Here is a 26,166-nt window from a genome sequence, read left to right on the forward strand (position 1 = left end):
TTCGATCGCCTCCTGGTCTAGTGCTAACTGGATCCTACTGCGCCGCTCAATGCTGGCCGACCTCCAGCGATGGAAGCCACTGTATATCTCTTGGCTGGGACGTATTAATATTAATAAAATTAACATTCTGCCGCAGGTCTTCTACCTGTTTCTGACCTTGCCGATACCGATCCCACTGGTGGACATTCAGCGTCTCCAGAGGGACTTGCGCACCGTTGTATGGAATGGAACTACATCGGATAGAGCAAGCTAGGCCCCCTCTGTCCTGCCGGACAGGGGGCCCTGGCTTGCCCTAATTTGATAGAATATTTAGGTCGGCTCATCTAAGACATATCTCCGAGCGGGCGGTGCGTGAAAGCGAAAAGCACATGGACTGTGCGGTGGCGTGCCGGCCATTGTGGGACCTTGCTTGGCTACCTAAACACACCCGCCCCCGAAGTGCCTACGTCGTGACTCCCACCAAAACAGTACTGGATACCTGGGATAAAATAGCGGTTAAAAAGGGATTCACTATGTTCCTGAATACCCCCTTTGCGCGCAACCTGGAATTTTGAACAGGCTTCCCGGTGCACGCATTCAGACACAGGAGCCACGGGAACTGGCAGACGATTCGTGACCATTTAGTCGGAGACAACGTGAAGATGCTTGACGCCTGCCGGGACGAATTCACGCTACCCTCTACGGCGCGGCTTCAATACATGCAATTACGACACTGGCTCTCCACCTCTAGGCTTTTGATGGCGACAACATGTCCCTTTACACTATTCAAACAACTGGTGTGGGCCGTTGGCAGTACTAGGGGACTGATTTCTAAAACATAACCGGTACTGCAGCACTGGACACCCGTTCGCAGCCATAACTATCAGGTTGCTTGGCAGCAAGCAAGTCCGGAAGACCTCGCCCCCAACCAGTCGGACACATGGTAAGATATCCCCAAAACATATTGTAGCATTACCTCCTGTAAAACTGCATACAAATTAATGCTCCAATGGTATTACACGCACTCTTGTCTGGTGGTTACGTACCGCATGGCCTCCAATCTCTGCTGGCACTGTGGAAAGGGCAAAGGCACACTATATCATATTTGGCGGTCGTGTCAGGTTATAGCCACCTTCTGGACTGAAGTCTTGGGGCACATAAAGGGAGTTGTGGGGTACCCGCTTCCACACTTGCAGCAAGTGACAATCCTAGGCATACACCCCCCTACCTTGAAGGCAATGACCAGGGCAAAATGGGCCCTCATCAGCAATTTAGTCCGCGCATTGCGGCAACTCAGAGCTTGCACATGGCAGCAAACCTCTCCCCCTCCGGTAGCTCAATGGTTGGCCAGAGTCTGGCACATTTAGGTGATGGAACGACTCTCTCACAGCCTAGCGAACACCGAAAAGAAATTTCAGCGCATATGGAATCCATTAATAACCTATCTAATGTGCATTGAGTTCATATACTTCAGTCCTCCAGAACTCACAGCCCTTTAGGTTTTCCCAGGCAATTAAGTTGTGCACACGCCCGGCTCACAGGACATATCTTGATCACTGCCTCCGCAAGGCCCCCCTCCTCACCCCCTTCATTATTTGGAATAGGCACGATGACCCACACTTTATACTACATCACAGCCTGTTTAATTACGTTTTTGTTTAGTTGACACGATTAGAGTCTTCCTTTCTCCTCCTCTCTGAGCCAACCTGGCCTCCGGTATCAATGCACACCCATCTATATGACACATCTTAACGCACAGGATAGGGATTATTGGAGAGCCGGGCCCCCTCAGTAGCAAAAGTTGGGAGGCAAGACAGCGTCCGCCCTGACAATGCCTACATGGAGACACCAGTTCATCAAAGCTATTACTGCAGCTCCTGACTTGGACCCTCCTGTTCCACTTTGCTTACTATCCCTTTAAAGCCTGTTTAAGTTGTCTGCAATGCTTTAGCTCACACGGCTGGCCCAAAGTTGTTGTAGGCGACTTGCTGTGTACGACCCAGCAGAATGCTTGGGTATTTTTCTTTTTTTTAAGTGTTTATGCTGCCGGCCAGTTGGGGTTGTAGGCACCACGCTGTGTTAAATCCGACTTATCAATAAAGGTTTTTAGAAAACAAAAAAAGCATCCGTGTGGAAAAAAAGCATTCTCCTAAATATAGTTCCAGCCCCTTGAACTTCACTGGTGTGTCATTACCAACAAATAGAGAAATTCAGAATGTAACTTCAATGGACACACCTCCCCATATTAAGGCTTGGAACAAAGACTCCAACTTGTTCTTGCTACGTCAAGCTTTCAAACTGTCCTGAAGCCCAAGTCAATGTTTAAGGAATTCTTATCACTGTAGGTCTCTGAAACCATCATGTTGTTCAAGATTGCAAAGGTGAGCAAAATATACCAGAACATTTTTATCTTATTTCTAGATAAATATATATACCCAGAGCCCTTAGGTGGATTATACAGCCAATCCAGAAATGGAGACGTATCTCCCTACTTTTTTGACAACCTTGTAGTGTTGAGTTTCCCCTCCTGATGATGTAGGTACATTTCAAGATCAATATGTATGCCAAAAAGCCTATACTTTAGTTCTTTCCTGATTTATTGGGACAGGCAGTGGACAGTTTCTTTTTACTCTGGCCACAGATGTGAATCCACCTTCAAGGAAGTACAGAGCTTTTGAACAAGACCACATCTTCCTGTAAATGGATCCTCCACTTTATCGAGTTGTTATCTCATTGGCCTGTAAGTGATGTGGTTTAACCCCAACAAACACAACTCACCCATGGTAGAAAGAAGATAGTGCTGTTATGCGTTTTGGCAAAAGGTTTGTGGTACCTGGAGGTACCATGAAGCAGACCACGCAACTTAGCACATAAGTAAGCACAATAAAGCTTTGTGGGAGGTTTTTGTGTGTTCTGAATTTTATCATGACTGACCAACAGAGAAATGGGGGCATTCTCATTGGTTGTCTATGAATAACTCTTTTGTTTACACCTCAGTGGCTTCATACCCCAAATGCCCAGTAAAAAGTCCTGAAGTTTCACATTTCCTCAGTCAGCTTCAAGAAAAATGGAGTTTTGTTGTTAATTTTGAAAATCTGGAGATGAAAGGTATTACCAACACAATCTTCTTTCCGATAACAATATCAGTAGCAGTTGCTCAATATAAGCAGTAAGACCAGCAAAGACAATAGTAGTAGAGGCAGTCAACAACTATTTGTGGCTGTGGATAAATCTCCAGCCAACACCCTTCTTTTATCATTTCTCTGATTGAAAGGAGCATTTTTATCATTTTTTCCCAGTGGAAAATCTTAGCTGGGACATATGACTGTTGTATGTAGTACGAACTGGCTATGCCTTGAAGTTCAATGCCCTTCTGTCTTCCCTTATAAATGAAAAACAGCCATTCATGGAAAGCAGCTTTCCCAGTGCTCGTTACCTCATAGGCTTAGTAACATTGAGGCTTTTTGTTCACAAGAACCCAGTAGGGTCTTTAAAAAAAACAAAATTATTTTAATTAGACAGATATGAGGACCGGCACTTTAAATCCAAAATTAGTCTTTGATTTTTATTTTAACAAAGCAATCTTCCTTGCAACTTTCTTTAGGAATTTGACCTCCTTAAGGGGACACTCATCACCTTGTTGATGTTTGAAGATAGTGTTCATTCTTAGACGCAATACACAGAACAGTGCTATCTCAATGCTTTTTAGTTTCCTGGGTAAGCTATACAATGTGATTTCCTGTTTTGAACAACTTTGAATATATTATCCATTTCAAACAAGTCTGTTTCACTTATTGTAGAAAATACACAGTAAAGTTACTTGTTGGGTGGCTTGTGGACTAGTGCAAAAAAAGTAAAATAAGAGAGAATGCACATGAAATTGTAGCTTTCTGTGCCAGATATTAGTATTGACAAATAATCCTTCTTCACGCTTGGCATTCATTTTTCAACAGTGATAGTTAAATCAATATTGTGTAGATTTTTACCATCCCATTAAATTAAATTGGCTGATTTTCTCCTAATTCTTCGCTTTACCCCCCCCCCTCTTTATGCATATGCAACTCTCTGGCTAGTTGGTCTCTGGCTCTGATGAGGCAAAGGAATGGATGGTGGGAGACAGAAGGACAGAGGGATAAAGTGAATAATTAGCGATAGAGTTAAAAATGAGGTAGACATATAGATGAGGTAAGGAGAATTGTACTGTATAGAAGGAAATGTGAGGTATCAAAAATCAGGATACAGGAAGAGAAAGAGGAAGAGGTAGGTCGATTGAGAAGTGCAAAGAGTCCAGAGGTGGGTCATACAGCTAATTGGAGGTTTTGGAAGGACACAAGGAGAGGTACTTGGGGACCCCGATTCTCCTGGTCGTGGTGGGAAGGGGGAAATATATGAAATGCCTATAAGTCTTTGAAGGCTTAAAAGGTAACACTGGGTGGAACTGAAGCATATCTTAAGGAAACAGAGAATATATCAGTGTCTGAGGAAAGGATAGGCAGAATGGAGCAAACAGTCTGACCTTTGATGAAGCCTTCTCAAGATGGTAGTGTTCTAGATCTGTGCTTTTCTTCAATTTTTTTTTTCACCTATTTTGTGAAGGACCACATAGGCCAATTATGGTATGACTTTATTTGTATGTTTAATTAAAACCTTTGCAATATCGTTTCCATTATAAATATTGGAATAAGAAAATATAAAAGCGTTATATACAATTTTCCTCTAAGCATATATTAAAATTGCGACATTCATTCAGTAGAATCAATAATCAAGGAGCTTTCGTGTGTTATGTATCTATGTATATAGCTATCTATGTATATTTTTTTCCAGCTTATAATGTAAAAAGGGGCGTTTCCCTTTCCCTGTATATACCCATATGGACTTTTCTATGTTACAGGCACTGACCGGACGGGCAGCGGCTCTAAGTTAACGTGTGGCTGTGTTCCCGGTGCAGAGCGTGTTTGATGCACGCTTTTAAAAGCGTGCATGGAATTGAGTTCTTACTGTTCTTCCAATAATCTTTGAGTCAGACTATGAAGCCGGTTCTCAGAAAACGGTGATTTCCACTAAGAGGCAGCCCCGAGGAGAGTCCCGGCAGCTGTTGCCCGGGTCTCAAAGCGCGCTGGCAATTTTTCAACGGAGGATTTAAAACTCCGAATTAATTTGTGTATTCTGAGAGGGATGGCGATGAATTGTATCCCCAGTTGCATTAAATAATATTTTCCCGTGTGTGAGAGAGTGAGTGGGTGACGTTTGATAGATTAGTTGTAGGGTGGATGATGTTTATGAGTGAAATGAGTGAGTGTGGGTTGTGAATTATTGTTTGTATTTAAGTAATTTGTTTTAGCAAAAATGTATTTGATGATTGATGAGATATGTTTTTAGAAATTGAATTGTCTTTCCTGTACATTGAATTTTCGAAAAAATAAATTTCTAAAAAATAAATTGAACCGAAGTGGATAAATACATAATCCATGCAAATAGATAGAGTGGTTGTCTGTTTGCAGCTCGTTAAATAGAAGAGCATAAAGCAGAACGGGGCTAGGTGCTTTTTTGTGTTTGTACTTTAAAAACGGCCTACCTGACCCCTGTCCAATTTGGGCCTATCCTCTTTTGTGATTACTCCTATTTTCCAGGCATCTATAGATGACATTTGATTGTGGAGTGTATCCGAGAACGGACACCTCGTATGGAAACATCCATTTTATTCTTTCTCCCCACCCAGACTATGCGACTATATGAATCTTTATTCCACCTCTTTGTCCCTAATGTAGTCTACACCTCCAGGTACTCCCCCACGTTACTTTCTACCAATTCCCCTCCCAGCTCATGTTTTTCAGGAGTCCCACTTTCCCACCCTTTCTTTATTTTGACTCCCCTCTTATATTCCCGTTTTCCATCTGTATTTTAATTCCACCCTCCCTATTAGGCAGGGTGGGATAGTGGGTTGATAGGTAAGGTACATCTCTCCCTCCTACTAACACAGACGGATGATTACATTTGTACATTTGCTGTTCCAAACGCTCATTGTGTCTTTCTTTATGTTGATTCCTTTGTTTCTGTACTTATTGTGGATAAATGCTTGTGTATCCTGTATGCTCGATCTGTTTTATGAGGTTATGTTTTTGTAAATTTGCTATTATCCGATCTCTGCCATTCTTATCCTGGGCCTCTCCATCGTCAGCCAGTGGTGACTATGTCTTCGGGCTTTGTCTGATGTGCAGAATTAACTAAAAGTGCAAAACAAATCCACAGTCAATATAACAGCGGGCGAGATTTGCCAAAACCAGAGCAGAGGCTAGAGCTTGACGCATGGAAGAGATACTGGCAAGTATGCACACCTTGGCCACAGGGAAAACCCCAGGTCCGAATGGATTTCCATCCGAATTCTACAAAGCCTACGCCAATATACTAGCGCCACAGCTCAAAAGAGTATATGATGATGCACTTGCAGATTTCACATTCACAACCACACAGAGAGAGCCATTGCTGGTCTCCCTCCCCAAACCAGGCAGCGATCCGGCTTTATTAGGATCCTATAGGCCACTGGCTATACTTAATATGGATTATAAAATCACCAGGAGCCAACTCCATATGCCCCGGTACTGCCCCTCTTGGGGACTCAGAGAAACAAAACTGCCACCCCCAATAGTACGCTCCTACACTGGCATGGGATACATCCACTTGGCGATCTATAAGCTGACGGTACTGGTACTCTGATACCTTTTGACAGACTTGCCAGTAGGCCAATTCCTATTACATAACTCAATCAACAGATCACATACGATGACATGAACACCGAACCAGAAATGCACCTTCTGATCCAGTACATACATATTCTGGGTAGCGGAAATCACATTATATATTGGCTGGCATAGGCTTTGCATGGATGGATGGCGAGTGGGACATGATTCTGGCTAGCCCCACACAGATACCACAAAATGCCAAATTTCGTGTTATTCAGACCTACATCACACACATAGTGTACCTTTCTCCAGACAAGCTAAACAGCTATTTCCAACTAACTCGGTTTGCCTGCGATGCATACAGGTGGGCGCTACTTTACTACACATGCTGTGATTCCGCCCTACGCTACAACTATATTGGCAAGAGGTGACGGCGGCGTTGGCGGCCTACACTGATAGGCCCAATTGCGCCCATGTGAGCAATGCATATTGGGCTTATTCCCAGACCCAAGAAACATAAAGTCACTTCCAGAGTCACAGATCTAGGTCTTATTGTAGTTAAACGGCTAATCACTAAGCAATGGAAGAACAAACACCCCCTTCCCTCAACAATTGGAAAAACTCGCTAGTGGTATGGGCACAGGTGGAAAGCACAGCACTGCACAGAGAGGAGATAGCTGGCTTGCGTAAATATCCCATTGCGCAATACTGGGACACGATGTTGTCGGAGTTCAAACAAATGGACCATGATTCAAACGGTAATAATGCGCTAAATGGCGACGGGACTAGGTTAAACGTAAACACCAAATAATCCACAACTCAGATACCGCATATAACAATCCGTCATTGATACCACATGAATGTGTACTGTTGTACTTGGGAACTGGGATGACTCTAGATGTTTTGTCTACTCGGTATCTTGTGGAGGTGGGGCTTGGGACTGAGGGATCGGTACTCGCATGACGCAAGCACCAATAATAGCCTGAAATGAGCCTAGTGTGTCGGTTTGTTTTAACAAGGTTTTTTTCTACATTAAATATGCATTGCTTTATTGCCTGTAATAAAGATCGCATGGGTCTAGCCAGGTCACAATGGGTAGATCGGTTCATGATTCTGTTGAGACATGATACACTATAGAAACAGGTGCCACTTATTACCATTCTCGTTGGGCATATTGTAATTGATGCTAACGTACTGTGAATCGAAATACATGCCTGACGTAGCCAATGTGCTCAAACTACCATGTCTTAATATTACATTAAATATGTATAGATGCCATGAGTCTGATCTCATTAAATATTTTTCCCATGTACCATGTGAATTCTGCAACAATAATGTAAATAATACAAACAAACAAATGTAAACAAAAAACTTAACTGAAAGTGCAAAGGTAAGGTAGTCCAGTTCTCTCAGTAGAAGAATGTCAGGACTAGCTTATGCAGTGTCTTTTGTGCTTTGGAAGCAGGCAAGGAGGATGATGTGCATCTTGAAGATACCTTAGATACATTATGGAGAGTTGCCGTTGATTGATAGCGCTGACTGTACCTTCTAACTCTGGAGTGCATAACATGCTTATATTTCAGTTTTGTTTTTTATTAGACGAAAATTGAACACAAACAATCATAAAACAAGATTGGCTAACCTTGAGAGAAAACCAAGTGAAACAAATCTTTGAGTGGCTACCACAGAAACTGTTTAGATGTGACATTGTGTTACTTGAATTGCAGGTGAAAATGTTTACAAATGCTGTGGCCCCTTAATAAAAGTATTATTTTTCAGGAAGCAGTTGGTGATACTTTAGAAGAGCTATGGATCTCTTACAATCTAATTGAGAAACTGAGAGGCATCCATGTCATGAAAAAACTGAAGGTTCTGTATATGTCCAATAATCTTGTGAAAGATTGGGGTAAGAAAGTTACTGCTTTCTCTGTGCTGATTTATGATAATTTATGTTAATTACCATCAAGTCAGATAGAAAAATTGATTAAGGGATTTAATTCTGTAGTAGATGGAGATATTTATTTATCTATTTTTTTAAAAATATCCAATAGATATATATTAAAATTGAAAAAGGCTAAAGATATATCCTTGGTGTATGAAATGTCATGTATATAACAATAGAACATCAGTCTAAATATATGCAAGTTATTGCTCATATTGAGTCTGCCACATCTCAGAAAAGTGTACCAAGTATTGCAGTGCGTCGCTGTTTGCTGTCAACAGTGCCTTGAAAATCTTGAAAATCGGAGAATAGTCATATATTAATCATAAAACAATGGGCCACAAGAGATGACCCTAACTTCCAGTATCAGGAGGCTTGTTTTAGAGAGATGACTTTCTAAAAATGTGGGAAAACCAGTTCACTTGTTTACCCCATCCAATGCCAATTACACCACTACATGCTCTACTGTCATGAAATCTGAAACAGGCAGGAATATGCTATCTTCCTTAAAAAAAAGGATGGCTATATATTAGGTGGATCATTGCGTACCATTTACTCCCCGACTTCCTGCGGGCGACTGGTTGGTGTTGGCTACCTCATGTGTGATTTGTGGAGGAAAAAAAGAGGTACTCCTATTTTTTTTTTTATTACTACCTGTGTACCATGGATAAACCGACCAGCAGTCTACAAAATGTGGCAGAGCAGAGAATGGTAGATACTATACGCCACAGGAACAAGCGGACCATTCCAGGAAGGGAGTTGCAAACCGCCTAGAGTCTGATTGCAGACAGTTGATGGCATTTGTAACAAAATAAAGACTGTGAATAAATGTCCAACAGAGCAATGTAGTCAACCCTCTTATTAGATTGAAAATACCTGTAGTGGAATGAACAGGTTTCTCCCAGTTGAAGGCATCTAGGTGGACAACACAGAGAGGTGAGATTAGTATGTCAACATCTGTTCTTATAGACAACCCGGATTCTCACAGCTTAGTTGACTGGATCTTGAATACAACTAATTTCACATGCAAAATATTTACAACAATGTAGAGACATTTTGACAAAAGCCAGAGCAGAGGCCTCGAACAAGTCTTACAAGGTAAAATGGCTGAGTTTTTGTAATTGGCGTGCATTTAATCAGTGTCCCCCGTTCTCATTGGAGCCAGCTCAACAGCTTCTGTACCTTCTATCATTAGCTCAGTCCAGTCTATGTCATAGCTCAATTAGAGTACATTTGGAGGCAATTTCAAGATACCAAAGCTCTAGGAAGTAAAGGTCCCTGTGGTTTGACAAGTTAATAAAAAAATTCATAAAAGGGCTATTTAAAGCTTATCTACTGATAAGAAAAATATTGATTACTGGGCAGCTAAATACAGTCTAATCATTTAAAGAAAAGACCTTTTGAACCTGTCCATAAAGCTGACATCAAACATCTTAAACATGGAAAACAGACGTTTTGTTAGCACTAACTTCTCATCCAGGGGATCCTCATCAATAGCCATAAGCACTGAATATTCCCGCCCATGTGCGGAGTCCGGAAATAATAAAAAATATATATGAAAAACATATATATATATATATACAGCTCTATGTATGTATATACATTTGTATATTGTATTGTTTCGCCTCCTATATGGGGGCTGCATTCTCCAAGTCCCAGCCCCCCCACAGATATCCTTGAACCCTAAAGCAGCCGAGGAGAAATGCGCCAATTTGGCTAATTTCTTTGATAATAAAATTAAGAAAATCCTTTCTTCCCTACCCACAATCAATCAGGCCACCCCCGGATCAGCCAAGGATTGTGCCTTAATTGTAAGAAATCCCACGGACTCATCCGAGTCCCCCCGCCTAGCCCTATTCGGACCATTCACGGAAGAAGAAGTGGCAACCACCCTAGCAGCCACGAAAAGTGGCGCTCCCAGCGACCCAGTGCCCGTACGGTTCACAAAAAACATCGCTCGGACCATTACAGCCAGACTCACGGCCCTCATTAACACCTCGTTTACCCAAGGAGAAGTCCCTCAAAGCTGGAAGGAGGCCGTGGTCAAAGGTCTATTGAAGAAGCCGTCACTAGACCCCACGGACTTGTCCAACTATAGACCCATCTCGCTCCTCCCCTGGATAGGGAAGGTTGCAGAGAAGCTTGCAAATAAACAGCTGTCCCACTTCTTGGAGGCAAACCTTCTCTTAAAAAACTCCCAAACTGGCTTTAGACCAGGTCAGGGGACAGACACCGCCCTCCTGGCGGCCGTAGAAAAAGCGAGGGAAATCATTGACACAGGAGGATCAGTGGCAGTGGTCCTCCTGGACCTCAGCGCGGCATTCGACACTGTCAACCATCAGGTCCTAGCCCAGCGCCTAGACAACACAGGCATACAAGACAGTGCGCTGAGATGGCTTACATCCTTCCTCTCCCAACGCTCCTTCCAAGTTTGGGAAGGAGAAAGCCGCTCCCCCTCAATCCCCCTCCAGTGCGGAGTGCCTCAGGGCTCCTCACTGAGCCCCACGCTTTTCAACGTGTATATGGCCCCACTGGAGGAGCTGGTCGCCCCATTTCGAGTCACGATCGTCAGCTACACTGACGACACCCAGCTGGTGGTGACCCTCTCACACCCCAAGCTAAAGCCCTCCAACCTGCATGACTGTCTCTCCACCGTCCACCAATGGATGAGCGACTCTGACCTAAAGCTCAACGGGTCAAAAACAGAGATCCTGCTCCTCGGCCACAAATCCTCGAGTCTCCCACCTGACATCTGGCCTGCCTGTATGGGTGACCCCCCCTCCCCTAAAACAGAGGTAAAGAGTCTAGGAGTGTGGCTTGAGACAGGTCTCACCTTTAGGACTCAGGCTAGGAAAACAGCCGGCATCTGCTATGGGCTTCTTAGATCATGCAGAAAGGTACTTCCCCTGCTACCATTCCAGTCTCGCCTCCTGCTAATTCAAGGTCTAGTGCTAGCAAGGCTAGATTATAGCAACGCTATCTACCTCGGAGCGCCGGAAGCCACCTACCAGATTTTACAAAAAACCCAGAATGCCGCAGCCCGTCTGCTCACAAACACCCCATCAAGAACATCGGCCAAACCGGCGTTGAGAAAACTTCACTGGCTCCCCGTGAGGGAAAGAGTCACATTCAAGGCCCTCTGCCTGGCCCACAAGACCCTGCACAACGTTGGACCCCCCATTCTGAGCAAGTGGATCACCCCATACAGACCACCTAGAGCGCTCCGGTCTGAACAGGGAAACCTCATCGTTGTCCCTAGGATGAAGAAAACCCGCTTTGGTGGTCGCAGATTCTCGGTAAACACGGCCAGAAATTGGAACGCTCTTCCCCCTAACCTCAGAGCGGAACCAAACCTCCTAAGATTTAGGAAATCCCTGAAAACCCTCCTTTTCCCCTAATCGACTTGAAGTGTCCTCCCCCCCCCCCTTAGGAGTACGAGGTTTCAGCGCTGGGATACTCGAGGGTGACTACGCGCTCTATAAAAACCTAAAATAAATAAATAAATAATAAATGAGAAAAAATGATATATGTGTATATATATATAGAGAGAGCTGTATATATATGTTTTTAATTTATATTATTTGTTATTTCTGGAGTCCCCACACATGGGCGGAAATATTCCGTGATTTTGACTTTGATGAGGATACCCCTGGAAGAGGACTAGGATTACAGGTAGGTAACGTATTCATATGGGAGACGTGTCAGTAAGCTACAAGTCTCTACAGTGAAGAATTCATACCTGCAGTTCAAAAATGAGTTATCTTACGTACTAATTGTCGATTCATACCTAGAGTACCCACAGAATCTCACCTTAATGAACTAATTGTCTTAAAAACATTCTTTCAAAATCCATCAAGTGGAACAGAAAGGTACTTCACAATCTTGGCCTTAAGAGATGCTTCAAGTTTTATTTAGAAAGAACTAAAGGCCTGATTTAGATCTTGGCGGATGAGTTACTCCATCACAATGGTGACTGATATCCCATCGCCCAAAATATAAATCCCATAGGATATAATGGGATTTATATTTCGGCGGAAGGATATCTGTCAATGTTGTGACTAGATAACGGGTCCGCCAAGATCTAAATCAGTTCCTAAATCTTTCATAGAGTTTGATCAGTTTCTGGTCGCATTCGCTCCCACGAGAAAAGGTCGACCAGTGGCAGGAGGAACAATAGCAAGATGGTTATTTGCAGCTATAACTCTGTCATGAAATGAAGTGAAATACCAGTATTTGTAAAGCGCACAGCTACCTCCAAAGTGGTACCTCGGCGCTAGGGGCCCTCGGGAATATTGAGCAAGCTAACTCCCACAGTCACATGGTGCTGGGCAAACCTGCCGCGGGCACCGGGGATGGAACCGCGAACCCTGTACTCGGGCACCCTGGCCGCTGCGCCACACCTCTTCCGCCATGAAAATGGGAAGACTGCTTACATCCAAGGTGCGCTCCCACACCACCAGAAATGTGGCAACCTTGACAGCTCTTTGCGCAGGAGAACCAGTGTCTGACCTATGCAGAGCTGCCACATGGTCATACAAGCATACATTTACAAAACACTATTGTCTAGATGCTACCAACAAGAAAGACACAGAAGTGGGACAAGCAGTTCTTAGAAATGTATTCTAATAAGGTAATCTTGTTTTGTTTATTTTAAAGTTATTATTAAGTGCATTTGCATTACACACATCTGTAAATCTTTCTTACCCGCCCCACATTGAAACTGGTTGTATTACCGTTCTTTTCAATTGCCTACTGCTAGCTATTCATATTCAAGCATGTGAACCTATGAAAGATTCAATACTTGAGAGAAAAAAAAGTTACTTACATGTGCACTGCGGTTCTCCAGCATTGATATGTTTCATAGATTCAAATGCTACACCTGCCTCCCCTTTAGTTGCTCACCTCATTGATTTTCACCAACTCTATAGTCTATTTTACACACCTGTGCTCCAAACTCTGAGGTGCAAAGCCACTTAGTAGTTTGCTACACAAACTTATGGGAAATGTAATGACAGTCTAAGTCAATAAAAAATTCTAACTATTAATTTAATTACTGTGGGAGTCCCACCTCGATGACGGGGAAGATTCAAGTATGTGAATCAATGGGCCGTCACTATAGTTAGTGCACCGTCTGAAAGGTGGGAACGAGAGTGCCATGGACACCCCTCCACCCCCAGACACTTCCCTGCAGGACAGTGCCATCACTCACTGCACCTGCCTTCAGGGGGATATCTGTCTAAAGTGCAGGCTTGGTGCTGCCAGTAATGTGAAAGACTTAGTCGTTGCTTCAAACAGCTGCTCCACCTTAATTGCACTGCCCTGAGGGCAGCTGCAAGTTCATAACTGCAGTGAGGGCAGCCCAGTTCATTGAGAACGACTGTCCCTGTTTGCACCAGCGCACCTTATTAAAGAAGCGCCATAGAAAAAGCAAGGACAGTGTGCTCTAAGTATTATAAGGCCTCAGATATCCTTCAGAATAAACTAGTTCAGCACCCATGACATCAATAGCACATCAGTTCCAGTCATATATTAGAACATAGTGATTTGGGGCAACTGTTTAAGATAGTTACATACCTTACTGACTATTTTATAGGGAACTATAAATATTAAACAATATATGAATGAGTAATTCTCAAAAACACCCAGTCACTGTAATTTGGGGCCTGAGTGGGTAATACTTACTAATGTTTTTAATAACTCAATTCCTACAGTTTCGTTACATTTTCTTGTGAATTCCTTTTGGCAATTCATTTAAAGTGGGGTGTGAACAACGTGCAGTTTAGGTTTAATAAGAGGCTTATTTGTAATAAAGGGTATCAGCCCCCGTTGAGAAAAGAAGACGGTTCGACAGTCAACTCTGAAAATGTGGTACTTTCAATTACTGATAATTACCTGGCAGGTGTGATATGTAGTGGCAAATATATTATTGCCAGGATGTCCTGAATAATATCAAATGACCTTGCCTTAAAGAGTTTACTGTTTCATGGAAATACCAGGATTCATGTTTTAATCTTAATTTCATCGATGATTGCAGGAAAATACTAGCTAGTATGTTCTTATGTGCAAATTGTACAATGTTAACAGACGTGTAATAGATCAGTTCCTTCAATATTGAGCAAAATTGCAAAAACTCAAAAGACAAAGTTTCTCCCACTAAGGGTAGAAAGAATAATCCAGGGTAACTCTGAAGAAGCCCAGGTTCTGGGAGGTTATATTCACAGGCAACATATGGGACAGAGTTGTAATAAAGAATTAGGTCTACCCTGATATTTAGTAACTGATCCTAGGCAGGGGGAATAGCTGACCCACATGTTTTCACCGAGAAGTGTGGATGGATCATAAAATGATGGTTGAAAAAAAATGACACACCTGAGATGGCAACTGGGGTCTCTGTCCATTAGAAGGGTCTTAAAGTGTTCCTCCTTTCAAAACACTTAAAATACTATTGTACAGCTGCTGCATCTAAATCAACCCTTAATTCTTGCACTCAAAACTAACCATTTCACCTTACTGAACCCCTTGTCTTTTTCTGGTAAATATACAACACTCATCTTCCCTGGACCCCCAACCCCAGCACCCCTGTATTACTACATTCCACACTTCTGGTGAAACAGGTACATACATAATAATGCCAATTAAATAAACAATAAGAGCAGCCAGGACCGACTAGACAAAAGACCATAATGTGCTTTTATGAGTAGGAAATAATTTTAGGCTTCATTTAAAGAACTTTATTAAATTCAAAATAAAAATGCAGTCAATCTACTCAACTATTGTGAAAATTGTGTTAGTTTTAATCAAAGCAGGATACGTTATAGTATGGCAACAACTTGCAGGTGGAAAAGCCTTCAAGGATATGGTTTTAAACACCAGTAAACATATGCGCATAGAATAGGAAACCCACATGTACCATCTATATAATGGTGACCTAACGGGAAAGGAGCTTCTGGCACAATAGAGTACTAATGAAAAGATTCCTGTTCCTCTTTGTAGCCATCATGAGTTGTTGGCCCAATGGCTGGGTGAATATAACCTACATGCATAATTCTAGATTATGGGCCTCAAATATCCAACAAGTGTTTGTCTCCTGCTAGAACAAGGAAGGCTTCTCATGTTGTGAGGATTTTGGTGCTGATCTTTTTTACATAAAAGGGCAGTAGTAAAGATCCCTGTGACTGGAGCCTGTTAACCATGCTAGGCCATATGAATAGAATGTATGTAAAATGTATATTACAGCAACTAACAGATTGGGTGAAAGTTAGGAATATACTGCTGTTTATTCAGACTGGATTTAAAATTGTGTTTAGATGTTGTATAGTTGTCCAGTCCCTGCCCCATTGTTATTAAAACTCTCCATATCTAATTTTGTTGCGGGCTGAACCAAAGAAACAGCTTGTCACCTAAAATAGGCAAAGAACACATACATGCATTATTGTGTGTGGATTACACTGTTTTGTAACATCATATTTCCCACACACTTTCTCGGTAAACAGGTGGCACTTGTATTGTTTACATTAAACAAATGGAGAGGGTAAAGGGATTTTATCCACCGGAGTGGACGGAAACGTACTCCTTATCCCCCTAGGCTAGGTATCTATATAACAGAAAGGAGGAGTACCACCAGAAAAAAAGCTCAAGAAGCGATTTTGGTGGGATGGTTTTCTAATGAGAAAAAGAAGAAAGTCCTTCTTTGGTTTTAATAAACCCCTCACTCACCGACCTGGACGGTGACATGCTTCATCATCGGGCCACCTTGACAGCCGAGTGCCATCAAGGTGTGCTGCGACACCTGGAATACAGTGGAGCTGGTATATGAGTGATGAGTGCAAGAAAAAAGTAAGTGTGTTAAAAATTGTCCTGGTATGGCTTATAGGTGAAATTTTTTATTCTTAAGACTACTGGAAAATATTAAAAAAGTGTGTGTAGATACAATAATAGGTTTAATTATGACCAAGTGTTATTGTAATTAAGTGGAAGGTCTACATGCTTCAAACCGTGATGGAAAATGCCGGTTTTTCTTCAGGACCAAGAAAGGAAATGGGTGGACAGGGTACACTAACGCCCTGCCATACCTGCATTCCTTTGTTCCCTAGTAACAAAAATGGTTACAGGGCGAATGGAGCTGTAACCCGGGGATGGTTAAGCTAGGAATAAAAAAGACTCCTAATTAAGGGTCATTAGGCTGCACGGGATTAGAGGGAAGGGAGGCCACTGTTGAAAAACATATTAGTTTTCGAGCGGCTAGTCAAGCCGTATACCTTGTCAGCCCCTCCAAGGAGTCTTTTTTATTCCCAGCTTAACCATCCCCGGGTTACAGCTCCATTCGCCCTGTAACCATTTTTGTTACTAGGGAACAAAGGAATGCAGGTATGGCAGGGCGTTAGTGTACCCTGTCCACCCATTTCCTTTCTTGGTCCTGAAGAAAAAACAGCATTTTCCATTACGGTTTGAAACATGTAGACCTTCCACTTAATTACAGATACACTTGGTCATAATTAAACCTATTATTGTATCTACACACACTTTTTTAATATTGTCCAGTAGTCTTAAGAATAACATTTTTCACCTATAAGCCATACCAGGACAATTTTAACACACTTACTTTTTTCTTGCACTCCTCACTCATATACCAGCTCCACTGTATTCCAGGTGTCGCAGCACACCTTGATGGCACTCGGCTGTCAAGGTGGCCCCAATGATGAAGCATGTCACCGACCAGGTCGGTGAGTGAGGGGTTTATTAAAACCAAAGAAGGACTTTCTTCTTTTTCTCATTAGAAAACCATCCCACCAAAATCGCTTCTTGAGCTTTTTTTCTGGTGGTACTCCTCCTTTCTGTTATATAGATACTTGTATTGTTTAGTCAATCACTTGTCCATACTTTGTACCAAAACAGATGTTTGGAAATAAGAAAAAAGTGACTGGTGGTGTATGATTGGCGATGAGCGGGAAGGGTAGTGAAGTAGTGTGGCTCACTGGTTAGAGGCGGCAGACCCGAGAGCAGAGGACGGCCCGGGACCAGGGTTCGATTCCCGGCGCGGCATCTTTCTGGACCAGGGTCAGCGGACTCGATAATTCTCTCGCCTCGGTGCCCACTCTGATCAGCGATCACACTCGGCAACTCTGGGCATTAGCTTGGCTCATCTTCACTAACGGCCCCACCAGACCGCCGGGGATGCCTGGTCTCACCCTGGAGATACCCATTAAGGGACCATCTCTCAGGGAAGCCAGGAAGGGTTTCGCAGCGGTCGAAGCGCCTTGGGACCCTACGGGTAAGTAGTGCGCTATATAAATGCCAATACATTTACATTTACATTTACTTGATCACAAATAACTTGGAACTCAAATCAAAAGAGACTGTGAGAACATCTCTAATGCAGTTAAAGAAATAGCAAATTACATGTTTCAAGAGTGGCTTACTCAGTTCTGGTCATTAAAAAATGGAAGATTATCTGTGGCCTGTCTTTTGATAGCTTATAAAGTCAAGTCACTCCTGCAGATGATCTGTGCATCACCAACATATGGCATAGATATCCACTGAGATTTGGACAATGTGGAGGGACCACAGTTGAGACTAGGACTAAGAAGCAGATTTACAAAGTGTTCAATGAATGTGCTGTGTTGTATGAAAGGGAAAATGCCAGACAGTGCCATATCTACCTAGATCTGGCGCTCCTTCTTGGTTCATATGGTACTGCCCTGCTCTCTCCTCTAGCACTGGTGTACAAGCAAACTGCTTAGCGCCACCCAACCACCTTTGCACCAAAGTTTAAAGGTGTCTGTATGATGTCTAGCATAGGCTGTGTACTGGAAAGACACCCTTCAAGTACAAATTTCATGCTAAGACAGTCTAAATATCCTACATTGGATCTGTGCTCTAAAGTGCAGCAAACATGCTAAGTCAGAAAGTTTTGAAGAAATATAAACCTTTTTAGTTTTTAACAATACCCCACCGAAAGGAGCATTATTATTTTGGAGCAAAGCTGTTTCTACAGATGTTAATAGATAGGGCTTTGCATCAAAGTCCAAAAGTACTCTAGAGTAAATCTCAAATGAAGGTGTAGTGGCAGTTCGCATCAGATTTGTGATTCAAACCCAGCCCAAAATGTTATTAAATCTTCCTCTGGGTCTGTGTAATTTTACATTGATCCAAGTGTCCTGAAGTTGGATGTGTGTTGAGCCAAGGCAGGGCCTTTGTAGACATGCATGCGGTCTACACTTAAGAATCGGGTCACAGACTCTGGAGGTGGAGCACCCAATATAGCTGATATTCTGCTACATAGAACCTCCCCCATCTGGCCCGTGAACTAGACCAATCCATCATTGCCTACGAAGTCTACTCTGCCTTGTCCGACAGGTCGTCGGGCAATACGCCCGGCCCCTGTGGGTTCCACTTTGACTATTACCAGAAGTTCTGCACTGACCTGACCCCCGTTCTGCTAAAGCTCTATACTGAGGTGGCTAAGCGGGGAGCCTTTCCGCCTGGGCTGTATCTGGCCTCCATAGTGGTAAAAAATAAGCCAGGTCACTCCTCTGTCAACACCAAACTCAAACTTTTCGGTAAGAGCCTGGCTAACTGGCTGCAGACTGCCCTCCTCTATTTGATCCACCATGACCAATGTGGAGTTTTATGCCGTGGCGCAGCACGCGACACTGCATTAGAAAAGTCCAGGTGGCACTATCCTAGATAACCAGCTCCCATCTTTCAGCAGTTCTGCTTTTAGTAGACTTTGAAAAAACCTTTGATACAGGAAATTGGTCCTACCTTTGGTCGGTGCTGGATCGTGCTGGAAGGGGGACATACATATGTCGCCTCATTGGAGCCCTTTAACACCAGCCCTCTGCACTGATCCAGGTCAATGGATCCCTCTCCCCTAGGTTCTCTATCCACAGAAGCACAGCCAGGGCTGCCCTCTATTCCTGTTTGCCCTTTCAATTGAGCCCTTTGCATGGGTGCTCGGCTGTGATGCTCAATACCGCTTGTGGCCCAGGGATGCAGGAGAGGATATGTGGGTTACATCCTACTCTTCCTGGCTGACCCACAGACTTTAAGGCCTGCTGTCTTATTGTCCTTGGCCTGTATGAAGAAGCCTCTGGTCTGAGGGTGAACAGATCCACATCTATACTGTTCCTGGTCAAGGGCGATGCAACGACCCTCGCCTGACAATCTGACTTTTTGGTACGGCATCTCTCCTTTAAGTGCATGAGGGTTTATAGTGCTCTTCTCCCAGAACTTTCGATACACCTTAACTTCTCCCTCTGGTGTCTACAGAGAAGCGGGATACCCAGACATGGACTCAGCTTCTACTGCACATCATGGGCTGTTTAGCTCTTTTTAAGATGATGATCCGTCTTCATTTTCTGTGTGTATTTCAAAATTTCCTGATCTCCTCTCAATGGCTGAATGTGCTCAACTCCGTCCTCCCAGCCTTCCTTTGGTCTGGTGGCTGTTCCAGCATTGCTTTCATAAATGGCTGGCAGTCCCCGTACGAAAGCGCCTGGGGATGGTGGAACTCCACTGCTACTAGCTGGCATCACACTTGTCAATAATCAAATGATCAAAGGGTGGCTCGTGTGCTGTAGGCAGAGGAGAGCTCCGGAGCTCCTCCGCGGCTGCCCTCCACAAACACCGATCACGGACACCAATCCTGTGACCCGGCGCCACATTCCGCCCAGGAAGGTCCGGTGCCCCTATTGAGCGCTACTGCTGTGGTCGGCGGAGGCGAGAAGGGGCCGAAAGCCGAGATTGCATACCTCCCTCCCTGCTCGGCATGTTTTCAAGCGGCAAGATGGCGCCCGCGATCGGCGAGACTGGCACCAGGCAGTGAGGGGGACTGACGAGTCTGGTGGCCGCTCCGGAGACGCTAGAAACCTGCTGCTGAGACCGAAGGGAAGGCTGATGCTCTCGCTTGTGACTGTGGTGAGGAGGTGTCCCATAGCGGCGGGCGGGGGCCCTACAATTGCATCTAATATGATTTGCCATGGCTGCCTGACCTTAAGATGGTGGTGCCCGGATCAGGGCAGGCACCATTTGAAAATCGGCACGAATTCGTCTATTGAGGGCCCTACAAATTCTCCACTGCAGGCAGTAGGGGGCCTTACATTGACTCATGCCCAGGGAGCCTCGAGGAGAAATAAAGCGCTGAAGTGCTCTCGAGCCAGAGTTGCGCTATATTAAACTGCAAAGATATAGGAAAACAATCTTTCGAAATTAAAGGGTCATTATTCACTGTGGGTCATAAAATAGCGCCACCTACAGACACTAATGAGAAAGGTGCTCCAAAATGGCGCCGCCCGACTCCAGCACTGCTGAAACTGCCTGAAACTGCCCGCTTCAGCTCAATCCCACCGACACAGCCTCAAACGGTCCCCATTTTGGCTCAGTACTGCTATCTCACGAACAGCCCATGCCACCTGACCTGATAATGGCGGAATTTGAGACCTCGACGCCGCGCACGACGGTGAGCCCGTGAAACTTTTATTCAGCGCGATTTCAATGCGCGCCCGATGCCGCTTGCCCTTATGTTACACCAGCATACCTGTAGGCCCGCCTATTAACACCTTAAATTGCGGAAGTGTGAGCGGAGAGCCCCTGTTGACTCCCGGATAAGCCCTACAAGTCTGGCAGCACTTGCACATGTGCTCCAAAATGGCGCTGCCCGACTCCGAGCACTGCATTCTTGTAACGGCCTGAAACTGCCTGCCTTAGCTCAATCTTACTGACCCAGCCTTAAACGGTCCCCATATTGGCTCAGAACGGCTGTTTCACGACCCGCTCATGCCGCCTGTCCTGAAAATGGCGGAATTTGAGACCTCGACGCCGCGCGCAGCGCGCACCTACACGCCTAATTGCCAAACTGTATTAAGTGAGTCACAGCCTGTCTTCCAGATGTTTCTTCTTCACGGCCAGTGCTTCCTTCAAACAATCGGACATCCCTGCGGGCGTCTGCGAGTAATGCATTCCTCCATCAAAATCGCCATCCGCTTAACTCTTTAATTGTGTGGTATTTATTTTGAACACTTTTACAGCTGCGCAGCAAATAGTGCTAGCTGCACCGTTTAGGCTTTTTACAGCTGTGCAGCAAGTAGTGCCAGCTGCACCGTTTAGGCCTTTTACAGCTGCGCAGCAAGTAGTGCCAGCTGCACCGTTTAGGCCTTTTTACAGCTGCGCAGCAAGTAGTGCCAGCTGCAGCGTTTAGGCCTTTTTACAGCCTGACGGCACATTAACCCGGTTTTTCCACCATAAACGTTTGGATTATGCGCCCCCTTTTTGCCCTCTTTTTTCTCCTCACTACCGCTCTCCCAGCAACACCCCTCTCATCTCTCCCCCACCCTCCTTCGCCTCAGCTTCCCAACATGGCCACCTCTCGAGTTAAGTCTGGAGCCAACTGCTACAAAATCATTTATCCTCCCGACCAGACTAAAGCTACAATAAAACGACTTAAGCATAACACTATTGAACGTTTCCCGGACTCCCTTTTTGTGGATCAATTTTACAATGGTCGCCTTGGGAGGCTCAAAAACGATTTCATCTTCTTCACTCGCGACATCCCCTCTTGGTCCAACAGTTTTTACAATTCCCTTAACGCCACCTCCTCCTCTTCTATCCCTTATGGGAAACAACTAAAAATTTCCCCCTCTGGGTGCTTCAATGGCTACCTCACTATCTCACTCTATAACAACGGTACTGTCATGATCCAAGGCAAAGACTCCTGCCTCTCGCTCTTTGACCACCTCTTCCCCTCCTTACTCCCCGTCTCTGCAACTGGGTTTCCCCCTGACTCTCCTTCCAGCTCCACCCATTACTCCCTTTCTCCTCCGCCGACCCCACTCCACTCCAATTGGCTGCACTCTCGAGAAGCACAGGTCGGCCCTCTTCCCTTCCCCCCCCAACTTACCTCATCTCCTATTCCTCCCCCCCCCCACAGTATGTCCCCTCCCGCATTACTTCAGCCTTACCACTAGCTAACACGCTCCTCATCCCATCTGCACTATCACGATACTCCAATCTATTCTCCTCCCCCATACTTCTTCCCATCACCCCCCTCTTTAGTCCACCTCTCCTCCAACACTCTCCCCCAATTAACTTTCCCTATGCTCCCCTTAGCCCTCCTTCCATCCCTCCTCTCCACCCCTTCATCCCCTCGTCATTCACCCCGTTTTTGCCACTTCCCCACTGCATCTCTCTCCTCCCTCCTACTCCTCCAGTACTGCCGCACTACCCCCTTTCCCCTCCTAGGAACACCTTCCATCTCCCTCCCTCGGGCCCAGCAGAACCACTTCCCCTCCTCAACATCCCTTTCTCTCAACCCCCCCTCACTCTGCCAGATGACCTTTCCCTCACTGCTTCCCCTCCTAACTGATAGGACCTCCGCAACCAATGCACCTCTTTTCCTCCCAAACCTCCTACACTCCCATGACACCACACAGGCCTCCCCCTCCTACTTCCCTACCGACGTGTTCCGCACCTTTCTCCCTCTAAATTTGTCCTTAATTCCTCTCCCTCTCGCAACACCAACAATGACAACTCTCCCTTAACCCCCAATTCACTTACTCCCGCTCCCAACCTCCACCTTTCCCCACCTGTGAACCCCACCCCCAACACACCTCCTGTCCCCTCACCTCTCCCTGCCGTCCACCACCAATTCCACCCCCCCTTATTTCAATCGAGCCACCCAACCTTCCGTGCTCTGCCTCTTTCTCATTGGAAAATACGCTAGGCTCTCTGATCACCTCCATCTCTCAGCTGCCATTTCACTTTTATGCTCTAAGATCTCCACCCCTCCATGCACCTCTACTCCCTCCCAACTTCCCCAGAGATGCACCTCGCCCCCTCACCCCAATACAGCCAGGCTCAACCTTTCGTCTGCAAACGTCGTTAACTCACACAAGCCCTTGAACGCCACCCTTCTTCCACAGGCATACCCTAGCAACCCCACTGTCTACACTATTCCGACCATCACCTCTGTCAGAACAAAGCGTCCACCTAAACCCTCCCGAGCACCCCCGCAAATGTACAATATCCTGATCACCCTTCAGAGCCCAAGTGCCCCCGTCACCTAAACAGTCTTGACAGAGCTGCGCTGTATGCTTCACAACTGCAGATCTGCAGTAAAACACAAACTTGAAATCTCCGACACCATCACCCTTCACAAACTTGACATCCTCTTCCTCACAGTGACCTGGTTCAAAGATACCTCTCACTCTATGTTTGATCTCCTATTACCCACAGGTTATTCCATATTTAGGAATGACAGAACCGAAAACACGGGGGGAGGTGTTGCAGTCCTCTTCAGAAACGCCCTCCAACTTAAGGCGTCTCCTAGCAGCTCCTCCCACACCTTTGAATGCCTTTCTCTTGAGCTTCAATTGCAACACCGTTCACCGCTCAGATTCCATATCATTTACCGCCCGCCTCGTAGTAGTAGTAGTTCGTTTATAGAAGATCTCAAAGACTTCATCAGCGACCAATACTCTCAAAGTGACAATCAGACCATTGTGAGTGACTTCAATCTCCACTGGGGCGCTCCGCAAGACTCCTCTGCGAACTCACTGGCCACCTTCCTCTCGGCAAATGATCTTATCCAACACTGCACTGAACCAACCCACTCTAAGGGCGCAATCCTGGACCTTGTTATTTCTAAAGCAGGCATGCTTTCTACTACTACCCCTATTCATGTAGATTGGTCTGACCACCACCTCATCCCATTCTCTCTTCAACTTTCACACTCTATAACTCTTGGCCAACCCAAGAGGGCCATCTCCTGGTTCCGTGATGCCAAAAACATTGATGTCGGTCCCCTCTGTGAATCAGCTTTGCTATCACTTCCAAGGCTAGACCCGAACATAGCTGTTGACGATCTCACCTCCCAATGCCTCACAGTTCTTGCAGCTGAAATTAATAACGTCGCTCCACTCAAAAGGAAAAGGATAAGGCCCACTCCCTCAGCACCTTGGTTCAACAAATCCCTTTATGAGGAAAGGAAGCAGCTAAGATTCCTGGAGAAGCAATGGAGGCAATTGCCTTTCACTGACAATTTAGCCTTGCTTCGCACAGCAAGATCCAAATACCACAAGCACATCTTCCTTGAGAAAGCGACGCACTTCAAAACCCTCCTTGATTCCGCCAAAAATAGACCCAAAAAACTATTCGATCTCATCAAGACTCCGAGCTGCTCTCCCCCAACCTCCAAGGTGGAGGATTCTACAAAGAGAGCAGCGGATTTCGCTAATTTCTTCGATGGAAAGGTGAAATCACTTATGGATCAGGTTGCTCATCCTACACCTCCAGAGGAGCGCAAATCCTTAGCCATTTGGCAGAGCTTTGACCCCATATCTGAAGATGCCCTTCTCAAGTGCATACGCACAACAAAGCCCTCCAACCATTCTCTTGACCCTATCCCCAGTGCCATTGCCTTTGACTTCTATACCCATTCCCTCTCCTATTGGACCACTCTGATCAACCTCTCCCTCTGGCAAGGCTCCCTTCCTGTCTCCTTCAAAACTGGGCAGGTCACCCCTCTGCTGAAAAAGCCCACTGCTGATGCGAATGACCTCAACAACTTCCGCCCCATCACTAACCTTCCCTTTCTTGCGAAGATCACGGAAAGATGTGTAGCCAAACAACTCACTCGTCATATCAAGGACAATGATCTTCTTGACAATTGTCATTCCGGATTCATCCAAAACTGCAGCACTGAAACAGCCCTACTGCAAGTGGTTGATGATGCGCTGAGGATACTCGACTCAGGGGGGTCCTGTCTGCTAATTCTCCTTGACCTTTCCGCAGCCTTCGACACTGTTAATCACAACACCCTCCTCAATATTCTTCAACAGAGAATGGGCATGGAGGGCACTGTGCTTAAATGGTTTGCATCCTTCCTCTCTGACAGATCTCAAATGATCAAAATAGCGAACAGTCTCTCTTCTCCTGTGGCGGTGGGTCAAGGTGTTCCCCAAGGCTCTATACTTGCACCCACATTGTTCAGTCTCTACTTAGAACCACTGGGAAACCTCCTAAGCAAATCCGGGATTCACTATCATCTCTATGCAGATGACACTCAACTCTACCTCAAGGTTGCCTCCACTCATGATCTCTCCATCCTAAGATCTACTCTTGACTCCATTCAAAACTGGATGTCATCTCATCAATTGATTCTGAATCCCTCCAAAACTGAATTCCTCCTCTTCTCCGCCTCACTCTCTCCACCCCCGGTTCAATCATGGATGGATTAGATGAATCTACTAAACAATAAACCCATCATTGTCGACAGCGCAAAATCCCTGGGTGTCATTCTAGACAAAAAACTCAATTTAACCCCCCACATCAATTCTATTGCAAAATCTGCTCGCTACCAACTGCGCCTTCTTTGGGGAATCCGTCGCTTCTTCCCGGAGCAGGACCTTATAACCCTGGTGCAATCGCTGGTCCTCTCCAGACTAGACTACTGCAATTCTCTTCTTACTGGCCTCCCCAAATCTCACCTGTCCCCACTTAAGTCTGTCTTTCATTCAGCAGCTCGTTTCATTTATGGGGCCAAAAGAAGCGATCACATCACACCGATGT

General features: G+C 45.1%; 1 protein-coding gene across 1 annotated transcript in view; it reads left to right on the forward strand.

Annotated features, from left to right (window-relative positions):
- DNAL1 (dynein axonemal light chain 1) overlaps nt 1–26,166 on the forward strand; it is a 230,562-nt gene that overhangs the window by 180,583 nt on the left and 23,813 nt on the right. Inside the window, exon 6 of the mRNA XM_086937248.1 lies at nt 8,439–8,565. Within this exon, the coding sequence (XP_086793374.1) occupies nt 8,439–8,565 (127 nt within the window). The remainder of the gene's footprint in view (nt 1–8,438; nt 8,566–26,166) is intronic.

Source organism: Lissotriton vulgaris, chromosome 9 (genome assembly GCF_964263255.1).
Source record: "Lissotriton vulgaris chromosome 9, aLisVul1.2, whole genome shotgun sequence".
Classification (NCBI taxonomy): domain Eukaryota; kingdom Metazoa; phylum Chordata; class Amphibia; order Caudata; family Salamandridae; genus Lissotriton; species Lissotriton vulgaris.